Source organism: Podarcis tiliguerta (genome assembly GCF_965153285.1).
Source record: "Podarcis tiliguerta genome assembly, chromosome: 10".
NCBI classification, from domain to species: Eukaryota; Metazoa; Chordata; class Lepidosauria; order Squamata; family Lacertidae; genus Podarcis; species Podarcis tiliguerta.
In genome coordinates this window covers 54,680,758-54,701,655 of record NC_139543.1, presented here as the reverse complement: position 1 = coordinate 54,701,655, position 20,898 = coordinate 54,680,758, and the positions used below count along the sequence as shown (strand labels likewise).

Below are 20,898 nucleotides of genomic sequence, written 5' to 3'. Positions count from 1 at the left end.
CACAATTAAAAGATGAGAAGAAACATTCCTTCCTAGCTGGTTTATGGTTTGTTTGTTTTTATTGCTTTATGGTAGCGTAATTAGCTGGTTTGCACCTCGTATTTTGGTATTTTACTATCAGCAGACCAAAAGGTTGGTCAGCAAATGTTCTCCCAGCAGAAATTCAACACAGTTGATTTCCAGCCAACCACACTACCAACACCTTGTTACAAATTCAGGGCTACTTATACTCTACTTTGTGCTGAATCATTGGCACCTGGCTCTGACTCATGCCTTACATGTTGTTAAAGTTTGTGGGTTGTAATTCCATTGACCCACTGGGTCTGCTGCAATGGCCCTGCACTAAATTTGATTTATTGCCACTCCGACAAACTCCAATGGTGCCCACACGCTTCCACTCCACACGCTGCCACTCTTCTCAGTTGCCGGATAATAGCAGAGTTCACACGCAGCGTAAAATGGCTTGTCTGTGTCGACGTGGTGTCTTCAGTAACTCAGCTCGACACCGGTGCTTCTAATCTATAACTTGTTATTTAGAAGCATAACAAACAGAAAAGAAAAACCTATAGAATCTAGCTGCATGCTTGCAGCTTTCTGCCTCTAACAAAAAACGAAACTACCTTGCTCACATTCTCAGACAGACTGCTCTCCAGAGAGAGCTCAGCCCCACAAAGCACAGATCAAAGGAAAACTGCACCCAGTTAATAAGAACGCTTCTGGAGTGTGAACTTTTAACTGTCCAGAACCACAACACATGTTCCTTGATTCACATCTAACAAGCTGCGGGTACAAGAACAGTATATTCAGATTAACCCTGTCTTGACTTTTATCTGCAAGCATAACTCATTCCAAAGGGACGCGGGTGGCGCTGTGGGTTAAAGCCTCAGTGCCTAGGGCTTGCCGATCGAAAGGTCGGCAGTTCGAATCCCCGCGGCGGGGTGCGCTCCCGCTGTTCGGTCCCAGCGCCTGCCAACCTAGCAGTTCGAAAGCACCCCTGGGTGCAAGTAGATAAATAGGGACCGCTTACTAGCGGGAAGGTAAACGGCGTTTCCGTGTGCGGCTCTGGCTCGCCAGAGCAGCGATGTCACGCTGGCCACGTGACCCGGAAGTGTCTTCGGACAACGCTGGCCCTTGGCCTCTTTGAGTGAGATGGGCGCACAACCCTAGAGTCTGTCAAGACTGGCCCGTACGGGCAGGGGTACCTTTACCTTTTTATAACTCATTCCAACAGGATCGTTTCATTTTGCTGTTGCAAGCTGCCATATTCAGTGACAGTTACAGGGAATGCACATACAGCAGGTTAAAATCTAGCTTTTCCAGGTGATAGGGCTGGAATTTTGTGCTAGGATGAAAGATGTTCAAAAGAGGCCCGGGTCCTTTATCTGTTATGATAGCTGCCTTAGCACCAGTTTTTAGAAGGCTGTGGGTAATGTGTTTTAGTTATTGAAGGCCCTCTTACCTTTTCTTTTATAACTGAGGCACTGGAACAATCACCCCGTGTATTTGCTACTACGGTGGCACATGGAATCAAGCAATGAGACATTAGTTGGAGACCGATAAAGGATGCTGTAATAGTGTTATTTCTAGCATCAGCAGGTATTGGCTCGTAGTTGACATTGGAGGCCCCTTCCAACTCTACGATTCAAACTGTTTTGATAGCATTCTTCTAAAGAATTGAGATTGGATGTAGGCACTAGTATTTCAGAGATTTGAAGGCAGTTTGAAAGAGTGTCATGTGTACACTCATCCCACTTGGCCTCCAGTAAATGGGGTTTGCAGATATTTGTATTGTTTCAAAACATTTGACTGGAGTTGACAGTGGGGCAAAAGAACATTATACAGTGGTACCTTGGGTTACAAACACTGCAGGTTACAGACCCTGCTAACCCGGGAGTAGTATCTTGGGTTAAGAACTTTGCCCCAGGATGAGAACAGAAATCGCGCAGGAGGCCCCCCATTAGCTAAAGTGGTACTTTAGGTTAAGAACAGACATCCGGAAAGAATTAAGTTCGTAACCAGAGGTACCACTGCACCATCGGGATGAAGTATCCCTCAGACTGCTTTCACCTTTTTTCAGCCGAAGAAAACTTTTGCCTCATATGTTTGAAATGCAGTGTATTCCAGTTGTATTGTATAAGCCAGACAGAAATAAATTTGCACTAATGACATGCTGTGTAAATGTGAGTATATTGTCTTAGTTGGTTAAATATTACAGTTGTTGAGCTAAACATAGCATCTTCGCTTCTGTTTCTTGTAGTTTCTGTTCCATCCGGCCTGCCTTTACTGTCACAATCAGTATGCTTCTCAATCTTGTTTGCTGGAAACCACAGGAGGGGACAGTACTGATGTGCTCAGGTCCTGCTTACTGGTTTCCCACAGGCTTCTGGTTGGCTGCTGTGAGAACAGGATGCTGGACTGGGTGGGCCACGGGCCTGATTCAGCAGACTCTTCTTATTTTGTGTTCTTAAATATACATACATATATAATGGCTGTGTCTTTGCTTCAGACTGCTGAAGTGGCCCTGGCTAATCTGAAGAATAAGTATGAGAATGAGAAGGCCATGGTGACAGAAACCATGACTAAACTACGTAATGAGTTAAAGGCTTTGAAAGAAGATGCAGCAACCTTCTCATCCTTGAGAGCCATGTTCGCAACCAGGTACCGAAATACTTTTATAAATAAATAAATAAATTTAATTTCGTTATCATATATACCTTGACATAAAGCAATCTAAATAATAAAGAAAGATAGTACATTGGGATAATGCAAATGATTTTAAGAATACAGTGAAACGCCTCTGTTGTACATTTCAGCCCCCAAACGCCAAAAGCCCAGAAGTACCGTACTTTTCTGTATGTAAGACGAGCTCTGTTTACTTTATAATAATGTTTTAAAACTGGGGGCGTCTTATACACGGGTAGTGGGTATGGGTGACAGGTGTTTGGTTTCATCCCCCCCAAAAGCTCAAGAACTCTGTGCATTCCTCCCCCCCCCAAAGCCCAACAACTTATACACAGGGGCGTGTTATATGGTAAATGCTTCCATTTTCGTACGCTTTGCGGAACCTGAACATGTAATGCAGCTTCCACTCAGTGCAAGAAGCTTTTGCAACCAATGGGAAGCCGTGCCTCGGTTTTCAAACATTTTGGAAGCCAAACAAGCTTCTGGAACAGATTTCTTTCAAGAACTGAAGTACCACCATAGTCCATTTATTCCTTTTTCTCATTAAGAGTTCTCAAAGTTCATTCTTGCTTAGCAGGCAGATAGTTAATGCTTACTATCTTACAGTGCAGTGCAGCCCAGCTGACTTAAATAGGGCTTACTTTCAGGTAAGTGGAGTTAGGATTGCAGCCCAAGTCAAACACCCCAACTTTACAAGTCCATTCCCCCCTCAGTCTCTACAGCAACCTCTATTATCAATTGTGATAAAATGCCGATCCCTGTTAGGACGTCTTGTGCTTGGGAGTTACTTAATTTGATCGTTCATTCTTTCTGAGCTTCACTGGAGAGTTTCAATTCTTTTCAAATGCAGTCCATGTAGCAGTTAATATATAAAGCAGTGGTTCTTTTATATTAACAAATTTGCCATTAATAAAGCATTTAGACAGTTGGGAACAACAAAAAAATCAGTTATTGATAAGCATCAAAGTCCACTTAAGTGCAGAACATTGTGACTTTTTGAGTGCTTGGCTTGTACTCAAATGAGAGTTCCTGTAAGCAAAAAAGCTCTGCTTTCAGTATAATTAAATATGCTTCCCTCCAGCTGATTACTAATACTATGACACAATGTCTTGGCTCTGTTAGGAATATTTCTACTTGGAATGGCCTGGGGTCATGTCCATTTTTAATTTGCATTGCAAAATACATTACATTAATTTAATTTAATTTCCTTAAGCAAGTCCTGCCACACCGTCCACCTTTCCAGCAGATCAGATAAATGTTAGTAGCACCATATATAAGTTTCAGAGCAAGTAAGAGATGGGAAACTCAGGAAATAGTTTTCTTCAATGTCTTGGGCCTATCCACACTTGTGCTTGTTGCATGATTTCAAGTCATGGGACTGAGAGGGTTTTTCACTCAAATTGGTTTTGTTCAGTGGGTTTCTTGAAGCCTTTTGCTTGGCTGACCATTTTTGATTGCATATTGTTTTGTTTCTCTCTCTCATTGAATTGACAATAATTCAGGGCAGGTCCATGTTAGATATGTCTTATGGCCCATTGACTCAGGCAAATTTAGTACCTTTTTCTGTCATGGAAAAGCATTAAATTGGCCCAGACTACACATAAATATAGCCAGCAGGCAGCAACATTGGTTACTTTAGACATAGTTTTTCCAGCTGCCATGATAACAGGTGATGGGCACTTTCTTCATATGTAGCTGGTTCATGCTGACATTTCTCCATGAGGGACATTCGCATAATCTGGAAGACACTTCTCTCTCCCTCTGTCTCTCTCCCCAGGTGTGATGAATACGTAACACAGTTGGATGAGATGCAGAGGCAATTGGCAGCTGCAGAGGATGAGAAGAAGACCTTAAACTCTTTGCTGCGGATGGCTATCCAGCAAAAACTCGCCCTCACCCAGCGTCTGGAAGACTTAGAGTTTGATCACGAGCAGTCCCGGCGGAGCAAAGGCAAACTTGGAAAGAGCAAGATCGGCAGCCCTAAAGTAAGTGAGGAGGCATCAGCCACCGTGCCAACCATAGACACTTTCCTCCTGCATAGTCAGGGCCCACAGCAACCAAACATACTGGTCAGCAGTGGCACTCAGAGGAAAAGGTATGCATGCAGTCGTCTTTATAGTACAGTGCAATGGCCTGACTTGAATTAAGGTCATTCACTGAATTGCAAATAATGAATATATTTTGGCTGGGGTCATTGAGAGATGGGGCTGTGTGAAGAAGCGACTTTTCAAAATGTGAAGCCTGGCTAGTAATTCCATCTGCCCATAATATTTTTTCTTCCTTTTGATACAGTCATAGATCATATTCTGTCAGCATTTCAGCATAGTCTGTATGTTTTGAATGTATCTGCTTAATACATAGCAAAAATATACCTCCTGATGGGGCGGGGTGAAGTGGAAGGGCATGTCTAAGAGACATATCCACATCCAGAGGGAAATGATCCTCTGATAAACTAAGGTGCTTATAAACTTTCCCTTTTCTCTTCATTATTGAAATGTGGGCAAGGAATGTGATTACCCTGATGTGCTTCTCAACACCTGTGTTAAAATGAATAAATGTTCAATAGCAGATGACTTTTATTCAAACCCAGAAACAAACGCTAGTGGTTTGCAGAGTTGCATATAGTTCTGTGGCTGTCCCACCAACAGGGGGAGGGAGGCCAAGGAGAAGATGGTGGACAAAAGGTCCCCCCACTTTGTGGGAACAACTTCCACGAACAGTATCTAAACAAGATTCCCCCTGTTCAGAGACTTTTAGGGCAAACTTTCATTGCCTGTGTACTACATGTTCAGCATAAATGTTAAATGCAGATATTATAAATGAAATGGAAAATATGCATGATGCCTAAATAATAATTAAATACCTAAATTGGGGGATGAGAATTGGATGAGGGGGCCTGCACAAGATGTAACCCACCAAGCCACACCACCGCCATGTATTATGGCCTCAGATTCTTGACAACACTGAAGAAGAGCCCCAAGCAAGCAGCAAAAACAGATTTTATTGACCCTATGGTGAGCCATTGTACATGGCAGGTGATCTATGCTCAGCTTGATGGGTCATGTTGAGCAGCTTGTATTTTCTCTTTCTAAATTTTATAAGCGAAGCTTCCCTTTATAGGAAATACGTTTTCCTGTGGGGTGGCAGCAATGATAGGGGTGGTGACAACATGCTGGTTTGCTTTGTGGAGGGTGGTGGTGGTGGGGAAAGGAATGTGATAATGTCATTCAAGGAGCCCTGGCTCAGTAATTAAAGTAAAAACTCTTTTGTTTTCGTATGTATTTTTTCTTGGATCTCCTGCAAGACTATTCTCACCTTCCCCTTGTGATCAGAGCCATCCCAGGACTTCAGGGACCCACCTACTGCCTTTATTAAGAACCCCCCCTGATCACACCTCCACAGAATCATTTCTTCTGAGGGGCCCCCCTTCCATGGCCTCCATGAATGAATTCTTCTATGGGCACCGTCTCAGCAAGGAAAAAAGGTTAACCGTGGCCATCCCAGGTAAACATTTTTTCCTTGGGTGCATGTAGTGCAAAATGATTAGATGAGTATAGGGGGAATCCCCGCCAAACACTGCACATGCAATTTTTAATTAGGGCACATTCTTCCGTCTTTTATAGATTTGCATCTTTAGACTGCCCCGGACTACTCCTACATGATAATCAGTGAAACTGTTCTGGAGTATGTGATTGGAAGATTTCATCCTAAGTACCCTCTGCTCATTTCAAGCAAAATTCTCAGGGGGTCACATTTCCCTCTGGGCCAGGTCAGATAGTCAATCAAGGCTTCAGAAGCAATGCTTTATGAAGCCAGGAAGGCGAGTCTGTGTCAAATACTCTTCCCTTGCCCCCTCCCCATTGTGCACTGACTTGGCTGCAAAGATCCTGGCTTGTATTAAGCCAGAGCTCCTCTTATACCTGAGCCAGGAAATTCTGGTATGTTAACTAACTAACCATTCCTGTTTGTTAAGCCAGAATTCCCATGGTTGGATGTAGCAGGGAACTCAGACTTACTATAAGGCGGGAGAAGAGAAGCAAGGGGAGCAGTGCTGGGACCCAATGGTCATTCACAGCTTCATAATGCATAGATTATGAAGCCTTGAATGATTGCCTGAACTGAGTCATGCTACTGTAGTCAAGATGATAATTTCAAGCGGAGTTCTGTTAGTGCCTTGGTTGAGCTTGATCTAGTGTTTCATTTGAAGCCATTTGATGAAATAATGAAGTGGTGAAAGGAAACAGCTATGCTGACTTGGTTGAACAGTATATTATAATGTATCTTTCAACAGATAGATGCATATATTCAGAGCTAACATGTTGCCTTTTCTTACCATGTGCCAGTTGTGTTTACCCTGCAAGGTACTGTTAACATAATTCAAAGAAATCTTCCAAGTGCAGGGGAACTTTTGAATGGTGTGAAATTTTAGGAAAAGTTAGAAGAAAGATAAAACCTTATTGAGTTTTGACACAATGTGCACAACCTAACAGAGGTAATTTCAGTGGTTTAACTGCTTAACTGTGTTGGGTTGAGGCCAGGACTCGAACATTTACCCTGGATTTACCACTACTGTTCCTTTCATGCCCTTGTATGTTGCTTACTGACAGTTTGGCCAACTGGAAACAGTAGCAGAAATACATAGCTGGATAGTGCCCTTCATCTGCAACCTTGTGCTGCTGTTGTAGATGGTATAGCTTGTTTACATATACTGTAGGAAATGGCACTTTTCACAAAGAAAGTATTTGAAATAGTATCCTGTGGAATTGAAGTCTGTTTGCTGGAGAACCATAATGATTACTTAGAATCATTATGTGAAAGTTTAGGGGGGGAATACATAAAGCAGTGCCATGCCTCCTATTAATAAAAGGGGAGTATCTTTGTTTTTCAGTCTGAAACCAGCTATAGTTGGGAGAAGCCCTTTGGCCTGTTGATATACATTCTGGGGTGCAAAACTCTTCTTATAATGTGGCTTCTGATCACCCTTGCCTGCTTCTGCAAAAATCATCTCTAAGCTCAGAAGCATGGAAGAATAGACAGCCTCCAAAGCTTCAGAGAAGCAAAGGCTTTATTTTTAGAGGAGATGTACAGTAGTTTCCACTGTAACAAAATCACAGACTTAAATAAAGCAAATGTATTTGTCAGAAATTTCAAAAACATTTTAGGTCAGCTCCCTGACCCAGTGCTTGGGATTTATGTGGTAATAATGTATAAAGGACAGCAAGATGTTTGTAAATCTTGAAGCAGTTTTTTCTACAAGCCAAACCAAATTTTCACCAGAAAGATTTAGGAAGCATCTGATTAACAGAGCATATTGATAACCAGTGTAGGTAAAGTGTGGCTGAGGACAGGGGCGTTCACCCAAGACCTGCCCCTAACACCCTCGCTCCCCCCTCTAGTCTAAATGGAGCTTCTACTCAATTTTGGTTGAGTGCAAGTAGAGCCCTCTGTGTGACTGGGGACTCTGATGAAGCAGGTACCTGAACTGCACAGAATTATTCTGTTTGCGTTCAAACATACACAGGTAAAAGTCCCATGTAGGTGGGAGACCAAGCAGTGGGGATGGGGTGATGTGCATATGGGTGCTGGGGGTGGGGCTTTTGTGCACACCCTGCCTTTTCCCAGGTTGCCTGAACACACCTTAAGATACAATAGGTTGAGCAGAGACCTCCTTTTTAGGGTACAGCTCACCATCTAAATTCTGCTAGAAAACTAGTTGTTGGTTCTGGTTGCCTAGGGCAGTGTTATATATGGCAAATTATGTCAGATTGATTAGTTCAGCTATACACTGGATTTAGGCATGTCGCAAAAATGGCAGGCCAGGTTATCACAGTAACGAATTGTGAGAGGCAATCAGAATAAAGTCATTTCCATTCTTGCCTTCATGTCTCCCCTGTACCCTGCTTATTACTTATAACCGCCTCTTTTCTACCTCTCAAAAGTTCTGGCACCAGTGGAACGTTGCAAAAGGCAGGACATCCCTCATGAGGAGCACTTGAGAGGAATTTTCATGGATTTTGCATCTAGGCCCAGTACATGTTACCAAATACAAGGTGGGGGTACTTTTGGTCATTATGCATAGTTCCTCCACCACTGATAATTACGCTGTTGGAATGTGCTAAAGTTGATCCAAATCTGACATGCTTTTGGTGGAAATGATCTGCTGTATTTTTAATTCTTTTAAACGGAAGAGTTCTTTTAAATGAAAAAGTTCCTCTTTCCAGCCCCATTGCCCTTCCAATAATACAAACTTGCCCTCTGCCTTTTGACTTAGATACTTCATTATCATCTATTAGAAGAAATGTTTATCTTTTTTATTTGTCTTTTAACTGCACCTCCAAAAGAGCCTTACTTAGAGTAGGCTCATTTACATTAATGGTCATGACTAACTTAGATCTATTAATTTCAATGGGTCTACTGTGAGGAAAAATTACTTGAATACAACCCATTGTAAAAACAGAAATATAAATTTTCTAATAAAACCAGTAGACACTTAACTAAAAGTAAAGGCAACATACCCAGATTTTTTGTTATCACCAAACAAAAATAAGTTTGCTTCTAAAATGTAGGCTCAGGCTCAGACAGGCTTCTGGGGAACTCTTTTGAGAGCTTCCACTGAAAATACCTTCCTTAAGTTCTTTATGTTGTGAATTAGAAATATACAAGGTAACTTCCGATAGTGGCAGATTTTTCCTGCTCTTTTCCTAGTTACATGTAAGAGCAGTCAAGAGCTGATAGAAAAGTGAATGAAGGCAGCAGGAGTGACATCCTTGTTCCTTTATGTCAGAAAAGGTGCTTATAAGCAACAGCAGTTCTCTCAGTGTATAGAGTGCAGAGCAGTATGAGACTGAAAGGTGTGCAGTCACAGGTACTTCTAGTATCTGTTGGAGCCAACAGTCAGTCAGAGAGTTTTAAACATGTGAAGTGCAATTCAGAAAGCTTTTCTTATTGAGATTATTAATATTGTGCATGTGGAAGCCGCTGGATGGACAAAAACTAACTCTTGTATTGAAATAAAAATTCTCCAGTCTCAAAATATGGTTCAAAAGCTTTACACACAGGACTTAATTTCAAAATAACTTTAAATAATAAAAATTACATTCAGTTAGTTCTGTATTTCTTATACTGGTCCCAGCATAAGGCATAATAGATTACAAATAACTTGTATTCTGTGCTAAAATCAAAGCTCTGCCTCTTCTCCAATGCAGCCTCAGGCTGTTTGCTGGAAACGGAGAGAAAACACACCTGTTCTCTTCAGTAGCTTAGAACAAAAAGACACCGCACCCAACATGGAGGCCTACCAGATTAGCATATGTGTAGATCTGAAATACTGTCTCTTTCATGTGACTGTGAGCTAAACACCTTGTGACTGATCCACAAATATATTCCCATGATATAGCTCCATTACAGCTCCTAGCCTGGTATTTATACCCCACTGACTGATTTGTCCCAGCCACTCTGGGTGGTGTCCAACTTAGATATAAAAAATAAATGAACACACTATAGACATATCAGTTCTTGGGATGTGTCTCTGTACAGTGCCAGTCACATGTATTAGGGCCAAGCTACATGTTATGTTCTTTCAGGTCAGCTCCCTGGTTCAAAAGAAAATACTAATTCAATCTTCTCCCATCCCAGCTGCCATTTGACCCCAAAGGTAGTGTATGCTGACCTGTGCAGCACAATCCTATAATATGTACTTAGAAGTACATCCTACTGTGTTCTGTGAGGCTTACTGCCTTGTAATTGTGCTTCAGATTTCAGCCTTCATTTGCTGAGAAAATGCATTTCTAGACCTTTCAACAACAACCAACCAATTTCTGATAAATGTGTCACGGGAATGAGTTAAAATTGAATATCACAATTCACACCATGCAGAACTACAGTACTGCAGAACTATAGTCCATAATTCAGTTTAATTTTATTTTTTACAATGATTTTTAACCAAATAATGTCTCAAACTTAAAAATATAACTGGAAGAAGAGTTAATATAACTACAAGAAGAGGAAAAGGGTCTAGTATTAGTGTTTAGATACTCTTCTTTCTTCCATTTATGAATTTTACTGAAAGGTCTTTTAAAAAAATTGAAAGTCCTTTTTAAACTATGTGCAGTTTCTTAAATAAAAATGCTGCATCTTTTAGCTCTGGTGCATCAGATACAGTTGGGGGAACCCATCTGATGCATATTCTTTATAATATACAGTATTCTTAGGCAGCAGGTGCTGACTTGCTTGGTGCTACGTTTTTAAATACCATTTCACATTTTAAAAGAACATTTAAAATGTTTTGGTACTGCATGGAATTAGATTTTTGTTTTATTTCAAGTGTTAGAGGTGCAGTGGCAATCCTATATGCTTGCTATGCCAGGGAAGAGGATATGCTGCTGCTGCATTGGTGGAACAGCTGCCATATCCTAAGCATGCTAACTCTGGGAGGGGAGGGGAAAACACACAAAATACAAAAATGGTACAAAAATAATGGACAGTGCTCCTAGAAACATGACCAGTGTCGACCAGGAAGAGGTGGGCCAGCAACAATGGCAATATGTCTTCCATGCATGAAGGGAACAAAGCCATGCTGCCATGGCCCCAACATGGAAGAAGCACAGAGAATAAGGTAGTGTCCACAGATACAGCCAGAGAAATTCTGTGCTGTGGTCCTCAAAGCAGACAGAAACACACCCAGGAGTTCACTGGTTTAATTCCACACAAAGAGCAAATCATTAACTTCACCCCATCCTCATCCCTAGTGGAGGAAAGAAATAAAACTACCAGACTCCAGATCCTTGAAATGAAATATGTTGTAGGTGTGACACATATTGAAATAAATTATTTCTCAGGAGCGGGATTTGCTATAGCATTTCATGAACTTGGTAATAATTGCTGCCAAAATAGAATAAAAAGTGCAAGGCTTGGACTAAATTTAATTTCAAGCCCTTGGTTTCCTCTTTGTTTTGTTTTGCCTTTGCCTGCCAGTGGTGCTTACCTGTTTTTGTGCTTGGTATTCTGCAAAGTTGGAACGAGCACGCTCTAATTCAAATCCACACAGATTCCCCCCCCCCTTGTTCCTGGTGGTCATCGTTTAGTGAAAATGTGATGGCCAGTACAATTGCATAGACACACCAACAAAGGTTCACCTGCTTCCTGGGGCAATAGCTCAATACCCCAATGAAAATACATTTTACAGACAGCTTACACACACCACATTGGTGGGAAGGTCCAGGATAGCATAGGGGGAGGCAGGTGGGCAAGTGGGCAACAAGCATTCAGCTCACGAGCTTCAAGCATTTTGCCAAGGAAATGCTCTGCCTAAGCTAGGAACCGCACAGGAGCATGCTTCCTTTCCCTTCCACCAATGGGTTTCAGGGGAGTGAAGCATAGGATGTGAAGCCAAATGTACACATTGCTGCATAAGAGCAGGTGGTTACAGCACACTTACCTTTGGCACACAGAAAGACATATGTCCTGATCCATTGTGAGGCCCGTGCTCAAGAGAGGGCAACTGCCCAAGCAAGATGGAGTTCCATAAGCTTGGGTTTTGGAATAGACAGAAAACTCCAGTGCTAACAGACCCACATATGTATCGGGGGGGGGGGGGGTCCATCGGTGTACTTTTCCATGGCAGAGGCACATTGTGTGTTCTATTAGCATAGTGGGGTTTTGCCAAATCATAAAGCTTCTTAGCCAGAGGGTGTTGAGTACCAGATTGCACCCTTGAAGCTTCATCGGAAAATACCATAGTCCTGGTTGTTTTGAACTTTGGGGAATTGTATAATATTGTCTGCTGCATTCTTCGGCCTCCCTGTGTTTTCACTGAACTTGATTACATCTCTTCTTTCAGTTGAAAAATCAGCTTTAGAGGGATCAGATTTAAATCATGTGATATTTTAAAAGCTTAAAAAAAAATACTTAAGAGGACATTTGAAAATAAAATGTTTTTTTGAAAGTACTCCAGATCTGAGAGCTTACTTGATATAAGCTAATATCCTTCTCTATGGATGTTTATGCTTGAGTTCAGTTGTCACTGGAAGAGATGTTCCAAAGAAGATGACACTAAATAAGCGTTGATCGTTCCTAGCACACTGTGAAGGGCTGTGTTTGTACTTAACAAATATTTCATATTTATCTGCTGGGGCTGACTTAGTAATACTTGTGTGTGGGATGCCCCAAATGTTCTAAAGGCATCATGGGGAAAGAAGGTGAAAACCTATTGTTCCTTCCTTTCATTTAACAATAAATTTGGGAAGTGTTCCAAAACAAGATGGCTTTAGTGAGTAGGTTTCTTCTTCTCTCCATCCTTACACCCAGTGATGGTAATCTGGGGTGCAATTGTATGCTTTAAAGATCTGTTTCATCTGTGACATTTTTTGTATGTGGAAAACAGCTCCATTTTAGAACCTTTCTAGCCACATAGTTACTTGAGAGTTTGACAGTTTGTGCTGATGTTTTCAAAACCAGAGGCTGCACAGCTAGGGCTTCTGCTAGTCAGAGATAAACCTTTTTTTCTATCAGGACAGGCCTTCGGTTTCTTAGCCTTATGTTCTTAAAAAGTATCCCCATCCCTACTTATTTATGAGTTATTTATGAGTTTCATTTCCAAAGAAATAAATAAAAAGCACATAATTCCTGTGCATAATTCCAAATTACTCATTTTTTTAAAGTGAGGAGGATACAACAAACAAAGCATGGAAGTAATTTTGTTCCCACTTAATATCACAATCCACCTGATAGTTACAATAGTTGGTAGAATACTGGATGGAATTCAGTGTTGCGCTCTTATGAACATTCCATCTGCACAAGCATTGCAGCTTGCCAGGTGGAATGATTGCCCGTCTCCTTCCCCTGCATGTTGCTTTGGGGTTCTCCTGAATTCCACCCCCCAGCCTGTTTCAGGGGGTAGGAGAACAGAGGTGTAGGAGGGTAAAGCTGCAGAGTAGTATTTCTAGAGATGTCTTTCTGTACGTTCCTTTCTCTACTACCCTGGCACAAGCTAGCCCGGAATGTTAAGCAATGTCCTGACCTTACTATCTATACACATCCTCCCTTTATCAGTCTCAGGAATGTAAAGTGCACTCTGTACGATCTCTGAGTACCACCCTATCAATCATAGATTATTTACTAAGGAAGTCTCCATGCCTGACCTAACTCTGTGTTCCCTCTATCTAATTATGATTAATGTCTTATAAGCAACCCTTGTATGTCCTATACGCAACACTTGTAGCCCTTGTAACGCACACCACATGTAACCAATCAGCAGCAAGCACATATGAGGCAATTGCTGTAATATTCAATAAAAGGGACTCTCCGACACTTGGTCGAGGAGATACCTCCCAGATGACACCCACTACTCGTCTGTCGCTTATTTCAACCCAACATAAAGCCCCATTAATAATAAAAATAATAATTTTATTATTTATACACCACCCATCTGACTGAGTTTCCCCAGCAACTCTGGGTGGCTTACAGCTGAAGGCCTTGCACCAAAATTCCACGGTGGGGTGTGTTAGGTGAATTCCACCCCATATTTCTTATTGCAGCTGATCTAGCTGTTATCAATTCAGATTGGAATCTGTTCCAGTTCAGGGGAGGGGGGAGAGATTCAGACTGGTATTGTATATAGCTCAGGTTTAGTTCCTGAGATTATTTAAATGATTATTCTTAAAATGTTGTTTTGAATGCATTTCCATTGTTTATCAATAATCTATGCAAAGATGAAAGGGTTAAATACTATACTTTAAATTTATGGGCAAGTGTCGACCACTGTTTCAGCTCAGCGCAGTCACTTCTTCCCTGAAATACCGTAGTGGGGCTGATCTGGAGCAGCTATATGTTTTGGCACCTGCTGCTGATGTCAGATGTGGAGGCCAAGGACTCAGAGACCAACCTGAAGACTGGCGAAGAGATGAGGAACAGCAGACTGGTGTGAACGGGGAGACAGATTCACCAAGAAGCAGCCAGTTGAAAAGGCCACAATCCAGAGAGGGAACAGGGGAAGAGAGGCTGTCCGGACAGGATAGAGCTAAAGACACATCACGAAGGAGAGAGAGTTGCACCGAAAAGGGAGAGACTGCAGAAGCTTTGGAAAGAGCCAGGCAAGGTCAGAGAGGACAGCTCCAGGAAGGAGGTAGGGTCAAAGGAACTGGGAGAAAAAAAGACTGAGGGAGGGGAGAGATGTGAGCCTACTGAAAAGGGGAGAGGGCATACTAGAGGAAGAGAAAAGCCCAGGGGGGAGTATAAAGTCAATGGCCAGTGAGAAAAATATACAGGCCTCCCAAGAATCTATGATTAGAAGCCAGCTGAAATTGACATAGGACTTGCACCATATGGAGGGTCACGTTCCTCAACCCTTAAACAAGGATTAGTACCATAGTCAAAGGGAGCAGCAGGCTTTGGGCACAGCTGGGTTGGTGGAGCATCAGAAAAGAGGCATCACATAGGAGCATGCAAAGCTCAGGCTCACAGCAGCGAGATCTTGTCACTTACACTAAATCATAGTTCAGTGCAGGAATGGGGAAACTTTTTCAGCCTCAGGTCCACGCTCACTTTTGGGCAACGTTGCAGGGGACAAGTACCTGTATCTGATGGGCCAGATACAAAAGTGGGAGGAGAAATGCATGCAAATTTACTTTTGTGCAGTAGGGTAGTTTCTACCCAAACACTTATCTGTCTTCCATTTATGCAAGAAAGAGACATTATCGGAGGCAGAAACACTTGGTTTGAAGCAGAGGCAGTAGAGGTGTGTGGCTTAGGAGGGGGAACAGGCTGCAGAGAATCCTAGGGCCAAAGAGATAACCTTGGTGGACCACATTCACATAGAATTCTGAGATTCCCAACCCTTGGTTTAGTACAAACTCTCCCAGTGGAACAAGCGGAAGTATGATGTCTTCTGCAGAAGTATGATCTATGTGCTTGGTTCTTAATTTACGGAATGTTGCAAGATTGTGGTGGGACATTTTCAGTTATCCAATTGGCTTGTTGGCCTTTCATAAGGGACCAGCTACATGGACTGCTCCATGTAACTTACAGTGTCCAGAATCCAAACAACTGCACAATAACTTCCACATGCCCAACTGTGAAACAATAGTCCCATGCTACATAATTGCTGTTTTAATATTTTTCTGATTATTCAAAAGAGTACATTGACTCATATAAAAATGACTCGTGTTTTATAGAGTGTGTTGGCATAGGCAGTTTGCTGAACCATTGCTCAGGATCCATTGGTTCTCTGACCTACAAACTTGGATTAGCATATCTAATCCCTTCTTGTACAAATCAAAGGAAGCTTTTATTGCAGTTCCCTCTATGGAGATTTGTCATAACAATAGCTAACCACTGCTGAGGAAATTAAGGAAATGTTTCACAGTTGTTTGTGACATGGCATGGGTGTGTGTGTAAGTCAAAAAAGAAAAAGTTCAATAGTCCCTCTAGGTGCTATATATTCAAATCCTCTTGGATTCTGGTGATTGTGGTGACAGACCACAGATCCCATTTTTAAATATATATATATTTAAAAATTCAGTAACTCTTCTGAAAGCAATAATGGCCTCTTTAATTTGCAAATAGTAACTTGATTCTTGTAGTCTGATGTTTCCTAGGTATGATCCCATCTCTCTCACACATCATTTTGAAATGAATTGCAAGCAATTCTGTTTGAACATTGGAGCAACCAAATGTGTACCAATGCAGGTGGATCAAAATTATTATCAGGCAGATTGCAACCCTTTTGTATTCGACATCCAACCAATTCATTCTATGCTGCTCTGAAATGAAAACAGATGCTTCTTGTAGAGCAGGGATGGGGGAAAGTGTTGCCCTGCAGATGACTCTGGACTACAGTGACCACTGGCTGTGTTGACCAGGGCTGATCCAAGATGGAATCTAACAACATCTGCAGGGTACAGGCTCCGCAGCCCTGTTATAGCCCCTAGTATCACAGTAACTTTTAATTTTTCTCTGCAGTTTTCACATATCATGTCTTATCCTGTGTTTGTCTCATTATTATTTTAGATCTACCATATTTGATATGCTCATTGAATCAAACCAATAAGCATTACATGTGCATATATATTCATTCCAGCTGTGGTACAAGTCCTTGTGAAAGCTAATTCAAAATGGTGGGGGGAAAGTTTGCTAAGGGCCTTTCTTGGTTTTAACTTCTTATCAACCCAGCAAAACATACTTTTACCTCTTGGTGCCACTGCTTTGTGCTTTTTCCTCTGGTCTGGTTATGTTTCCAAGCACTACAGACAAGACTGAAGGCATACATTTCATGCTGAGCAATATGATTTAATAGTTGTGATGACACAAATTCACTGCTGTGCTTTGCTTATTACTTTCTCTTCCCAATTTTCATCTTGAGTTTTATACAACAGGACCACCTTACTAAAATCATATCTTTTACTGGCAAGCAAGCCATGTGTACCTTCTGCCAAACCTCACTAAATAAAACAGCTGGAAAGTATTGAAGCAGAATACATGCATATATCATAATTTGCTACTAGCAATTGTGAGCACACTAACAGATAGAGTAGACCATAGCTAAAATAAATTAAAAAAATGCATTCTTCTGAAAGTTGGTCTTTACAGGTTCCAAGCTTAGCCTAGTTTATCAGTAATGTGGTTGCCTCTTAAAAATGAACCCACATGGATATAGCTGCAAGCGGAGTACAGTGGGTATAGTTGCAAGCTGTGTCAATCAGCTCTCCACAAGGAGGCACCAGTTTCAGCCATACTACAGCAATCTTTGGCATGTTGTTGTACTGTAACCTCAATCATCTGTTATTTACAACACTTGTTGGCATCTTTTTGGAATTCTTAGCACAAACCCTTCATATATTTAGGTTCCTGCTGCCCCCAGAACGGTTTAATGAGATTTTTTTGTGTGTGTAACCTACTTTTTCCATTCCATATGAGCACACTGCATTGTGCTGGACATTTGAGAAGGCAGGCGTATCAATCAGTAATGATGGCTGATTCACACAAGTTGACTTGGTGAATGGCTGCCCCCTTTTCTTTTGCATCCCAGATTGCAGAGTGCATGTGCCAAGCTCGTTGTGCAAGACAATTGTATTGAAATTTCATGCGAGCCTTTTCACCCAGGAGTATGTCTGCCTGCATTTTGCAGAGGATTTTGGGGTGCATTTGTGGGGAACTAGTGTGGTTTGTGGAGCTTACTGATAGCCCTGCATGAATTTAATGTGCTCCACAGAATTCAGCTTAACTGTTTCCCAATCACAACTATTCCCCATGCCGATGGGGCTTTGAGGAGCGACAGGGCCACTTCTGCATCCACAGCTGTACTGTTCACAATGAGCATTTTGGAAGGTTGGGGAGGATCTGGGTCTGATGCTGTATTGTTTTTAAATGCTGTATTGTTTTTAACACTTGATTGGGAGCTGCCCAGAGTGGTTGGGGAAACTCAGACAGATGGGCGGGGTATAAATTTTTTTTTTAATTATTATTATTATTATTATTATTATGATGATGATGCAGCTTGGGATCCAATGGATCCTGGGTTTATTAGCTGTTGCATAATATTATTTACAACATAACTGCCTCTCCTAATAAGACCAGCTAATAATAACATCAAGATTAATGGAATCTCTGTACTGTTATGCAGTATGTAATATATTCCAGGAATGCCTTTTGGTTGTGCCTTTAAACTCTTGATCCAGTGCCCATTGATATTTTAAATTGAATGTGCCCAGATGATTATGTTTCACTTCAGACTGATGCCATGTGGAATGATATCAAAATCAAGATGCTTACAAGATCTTTTCCTACTGAAGTATGGAAATTATATGCCACATTTTTAATATGAGCATGTGCACTCCTAGTGCTAAATTTTTTTTTGCTGTGTACTGTATAAGGCAATGAAAAAATCATTTAAAAAAATAATCTTCTCTGTCTGTTACTTCACTAACCTGTTGACCTGCTGGCTAGACTGTCAGTAGATTTAGTGAGGAATGATTAAAACACTGTATTTTATTTTTTTTCAAATTCTTAAAAATATATCATGATTATATTTTAATTACAGGGTTTCACAATTATTCTTTGTATACATGTATTTGTTCCATTTTGTAGAAGTGTAATAGAAATGCACAAATACACTACAGATAGACTACTTTTAACTGTCACTTGCTTTTGAGCAAGGCGTTCTGTCAGTTCTGTAAGTGAGCTATAAATCTCTAATAGAAGCCTTATCTGTTGTAAAGAGTAGAAATTGAGGAGATATTTGATTTTGTTTTGCATTTTAATGAGAAACTAATTCACACTTCTCAAACCATTCCCCCAAACCAAAATTACATTTGCACACACCCAAATTCTACAGTGAAGTTATCCAACCAATATAAATGTATTGGGGGCAATCTGCATAAAATTTGCATATATTAGGGGAAGAATATCCCAAAACGCTTTATATATGGGGAAATTGCTTGTAAAAATGTGTATATTAGTCAACAATGCATACGAACATGTGTTTAGTAGGATAAATTTACACGAAAAGGCAGATTTCCCCCCAAGAAAATTGGGGGGGGGGGAACCTGTGTGGAAATGTGCAGCAGTATATTTAAGACTAGAAAAATGAGAAACTTAGAGAAATGAAATTGACAAATTCTTTCATCCCTAGCAGAGGCATATGAAATCTATAGCCCTCCAGATGTTGTTTGACTTCAAATTCCATCCAACATGGCCAGATGTCAGGGATGTTGGGAGCTGGAGGACATCATCTTGAGGGCCACAGCTTTCCCATCCCTGAAGTAGAGCTCTGTATCTCAATCTCCATATCTTGGGGCAGAGAATTTCATAAATTAAATATGCATGACAGGGCCAGTACCAGACTGTGGGAGCATAATCTGGCTGTTGCTCCCTTGCTCCTCCTAGCTGTGGACAGCAGCACCCTTGTCTCGACCCATTATTAAATAACATAAACCATAAAAACCATAAAACATCGGGCACTGCAAATATGCTAAACCACGGTCGCGTCTCCTAAAAATTATTTGTTGCATACAATTGAATAGCAGGGGGCTCTCAGGTAGAATGTGCCTGCTTAAATGTCCGAATCACCTTTGCAACTGACCACTATTTTATCTAGTTCTTTTCTCCTGATCTTCTTAGCTGCCAACGCATATAGTGCTACTTTATAAGTTACGAAGTAATCAGTATCACTCAGCAGCCATTTCACCCTTTCCACCCTGTTCAAGTGTTTTCTGTTCGTAAACAGGGGTTTTATAAATTGGTCTCTTGGTTCTATATATAGCGGGCATTGCAATAAATAGTGGTACAGATCCTGAAGCAGAGGCTCCAATACTTTGGCCACCTCATGAGAAGAGAAGACTCCCTGGAAAAGACCCTGATGCTGGGAAAGATTGAGGGCACAAAGAGAAGGGGACGGCAGAGGACGAGATGGTTGGACAGTGTTCTCGAAGCTACCAGCATGACTTTGACCAAACTGTGGGAGGCAGTGGAAGACAGGAGTGCCTGGCGTGCTCTGATCCAAGGGGTCACAAAGAGTTGGACATGACTAAATGACTAAACAACAACAACAACAGGTCCTCTACACAAGGTTGCCCACACAGACAAAGTCTCTCCTTCTACTGTACTTTGCCATACCGCTGAGTGCATCAATTGGAATCGTAATTCTGTAAAAGCGATTCTTAGTGCAGCAAGTGGAAGCTTTGTCAGATATCTAGCTTGGATGTGCTGCATTTTGATAAGTGGGAACCATGATGAACTTTTGGTAGCGGCAATTGTGGTTAAATCCCTTTCATTATTAGATGGATAGATAGATAGATTTATATACAGCCGTTCATCTGAAGATCACAGCGTGGAAGCCACTGCCCACATTCCTTTTCCTCCTCTCCAACACCATGGTGATGATTCTTTGGTACCTTGACTCTGAGAAAGGACCACAGGCCCTTCATCAAAGCTAGACATTTGATCTTAGGGAGACAGTTAAAAGGCTGAACTGCTGCTTGATAGCTGTGATGGACTGGAGGGGCAGAACAAGTTGAAACTTAAACCTGGCAAAACAGAAGTACTGCTAGTGAGTAGACAGTATGTCTTATACAGCCTGATTGGAAGGGAGTTGGATTCCCTATGATTAGATGTGTAGTTTGGGGATGCTCCTTGATCCACCGCTCTTGCCAGATGTGCAGGTGGCAAGGGGTGCCTTTTCCCAGGTTTGGCTGGTTGGTCAAACACGACCATTGCCTGAGAAAG

At 41.5% G+C, this 20,898-nt stretch overlaps 1 protein-coding gene across 19 annotated transcripts in view; it reads left to right on the top strand.

The window, feature by feature from the left end:
• The window catches only part of BICD1 (BICD cargo adaptor 1), a 130,924-nt gene that overhangs the window by 86,297 nt on the left and 23,729 nt on the right, over positions 1–20,898 (top strand). For 3 of the 19 annotated variants that reach the window (XM_083401427.1, XM_083401429.1, XM_083401428.1), the window contains exons 7-8: positions 2,507–2,658; positions 4,460–4,667. In XM_083401427.1, coding sequence (XP_083257553.1) covers positions 2,507–2,658; positions 4,460–4,667 — 360 coding nt within the window. Of the gene's footprint in view, positions 1–2,506; positions 2,659–4,459; positions 4,778–5,986; positions 6,187–8,621; positions 8,733–14,448; positions 14,804–16,274; positions 16,347–20,898 lie in introns of those variants that run through there. The other 16 variants (XM_083401431.1, XM_083401423.1, XM_083401430.1 and 13 more) reach the window with 13 other exon arrangements.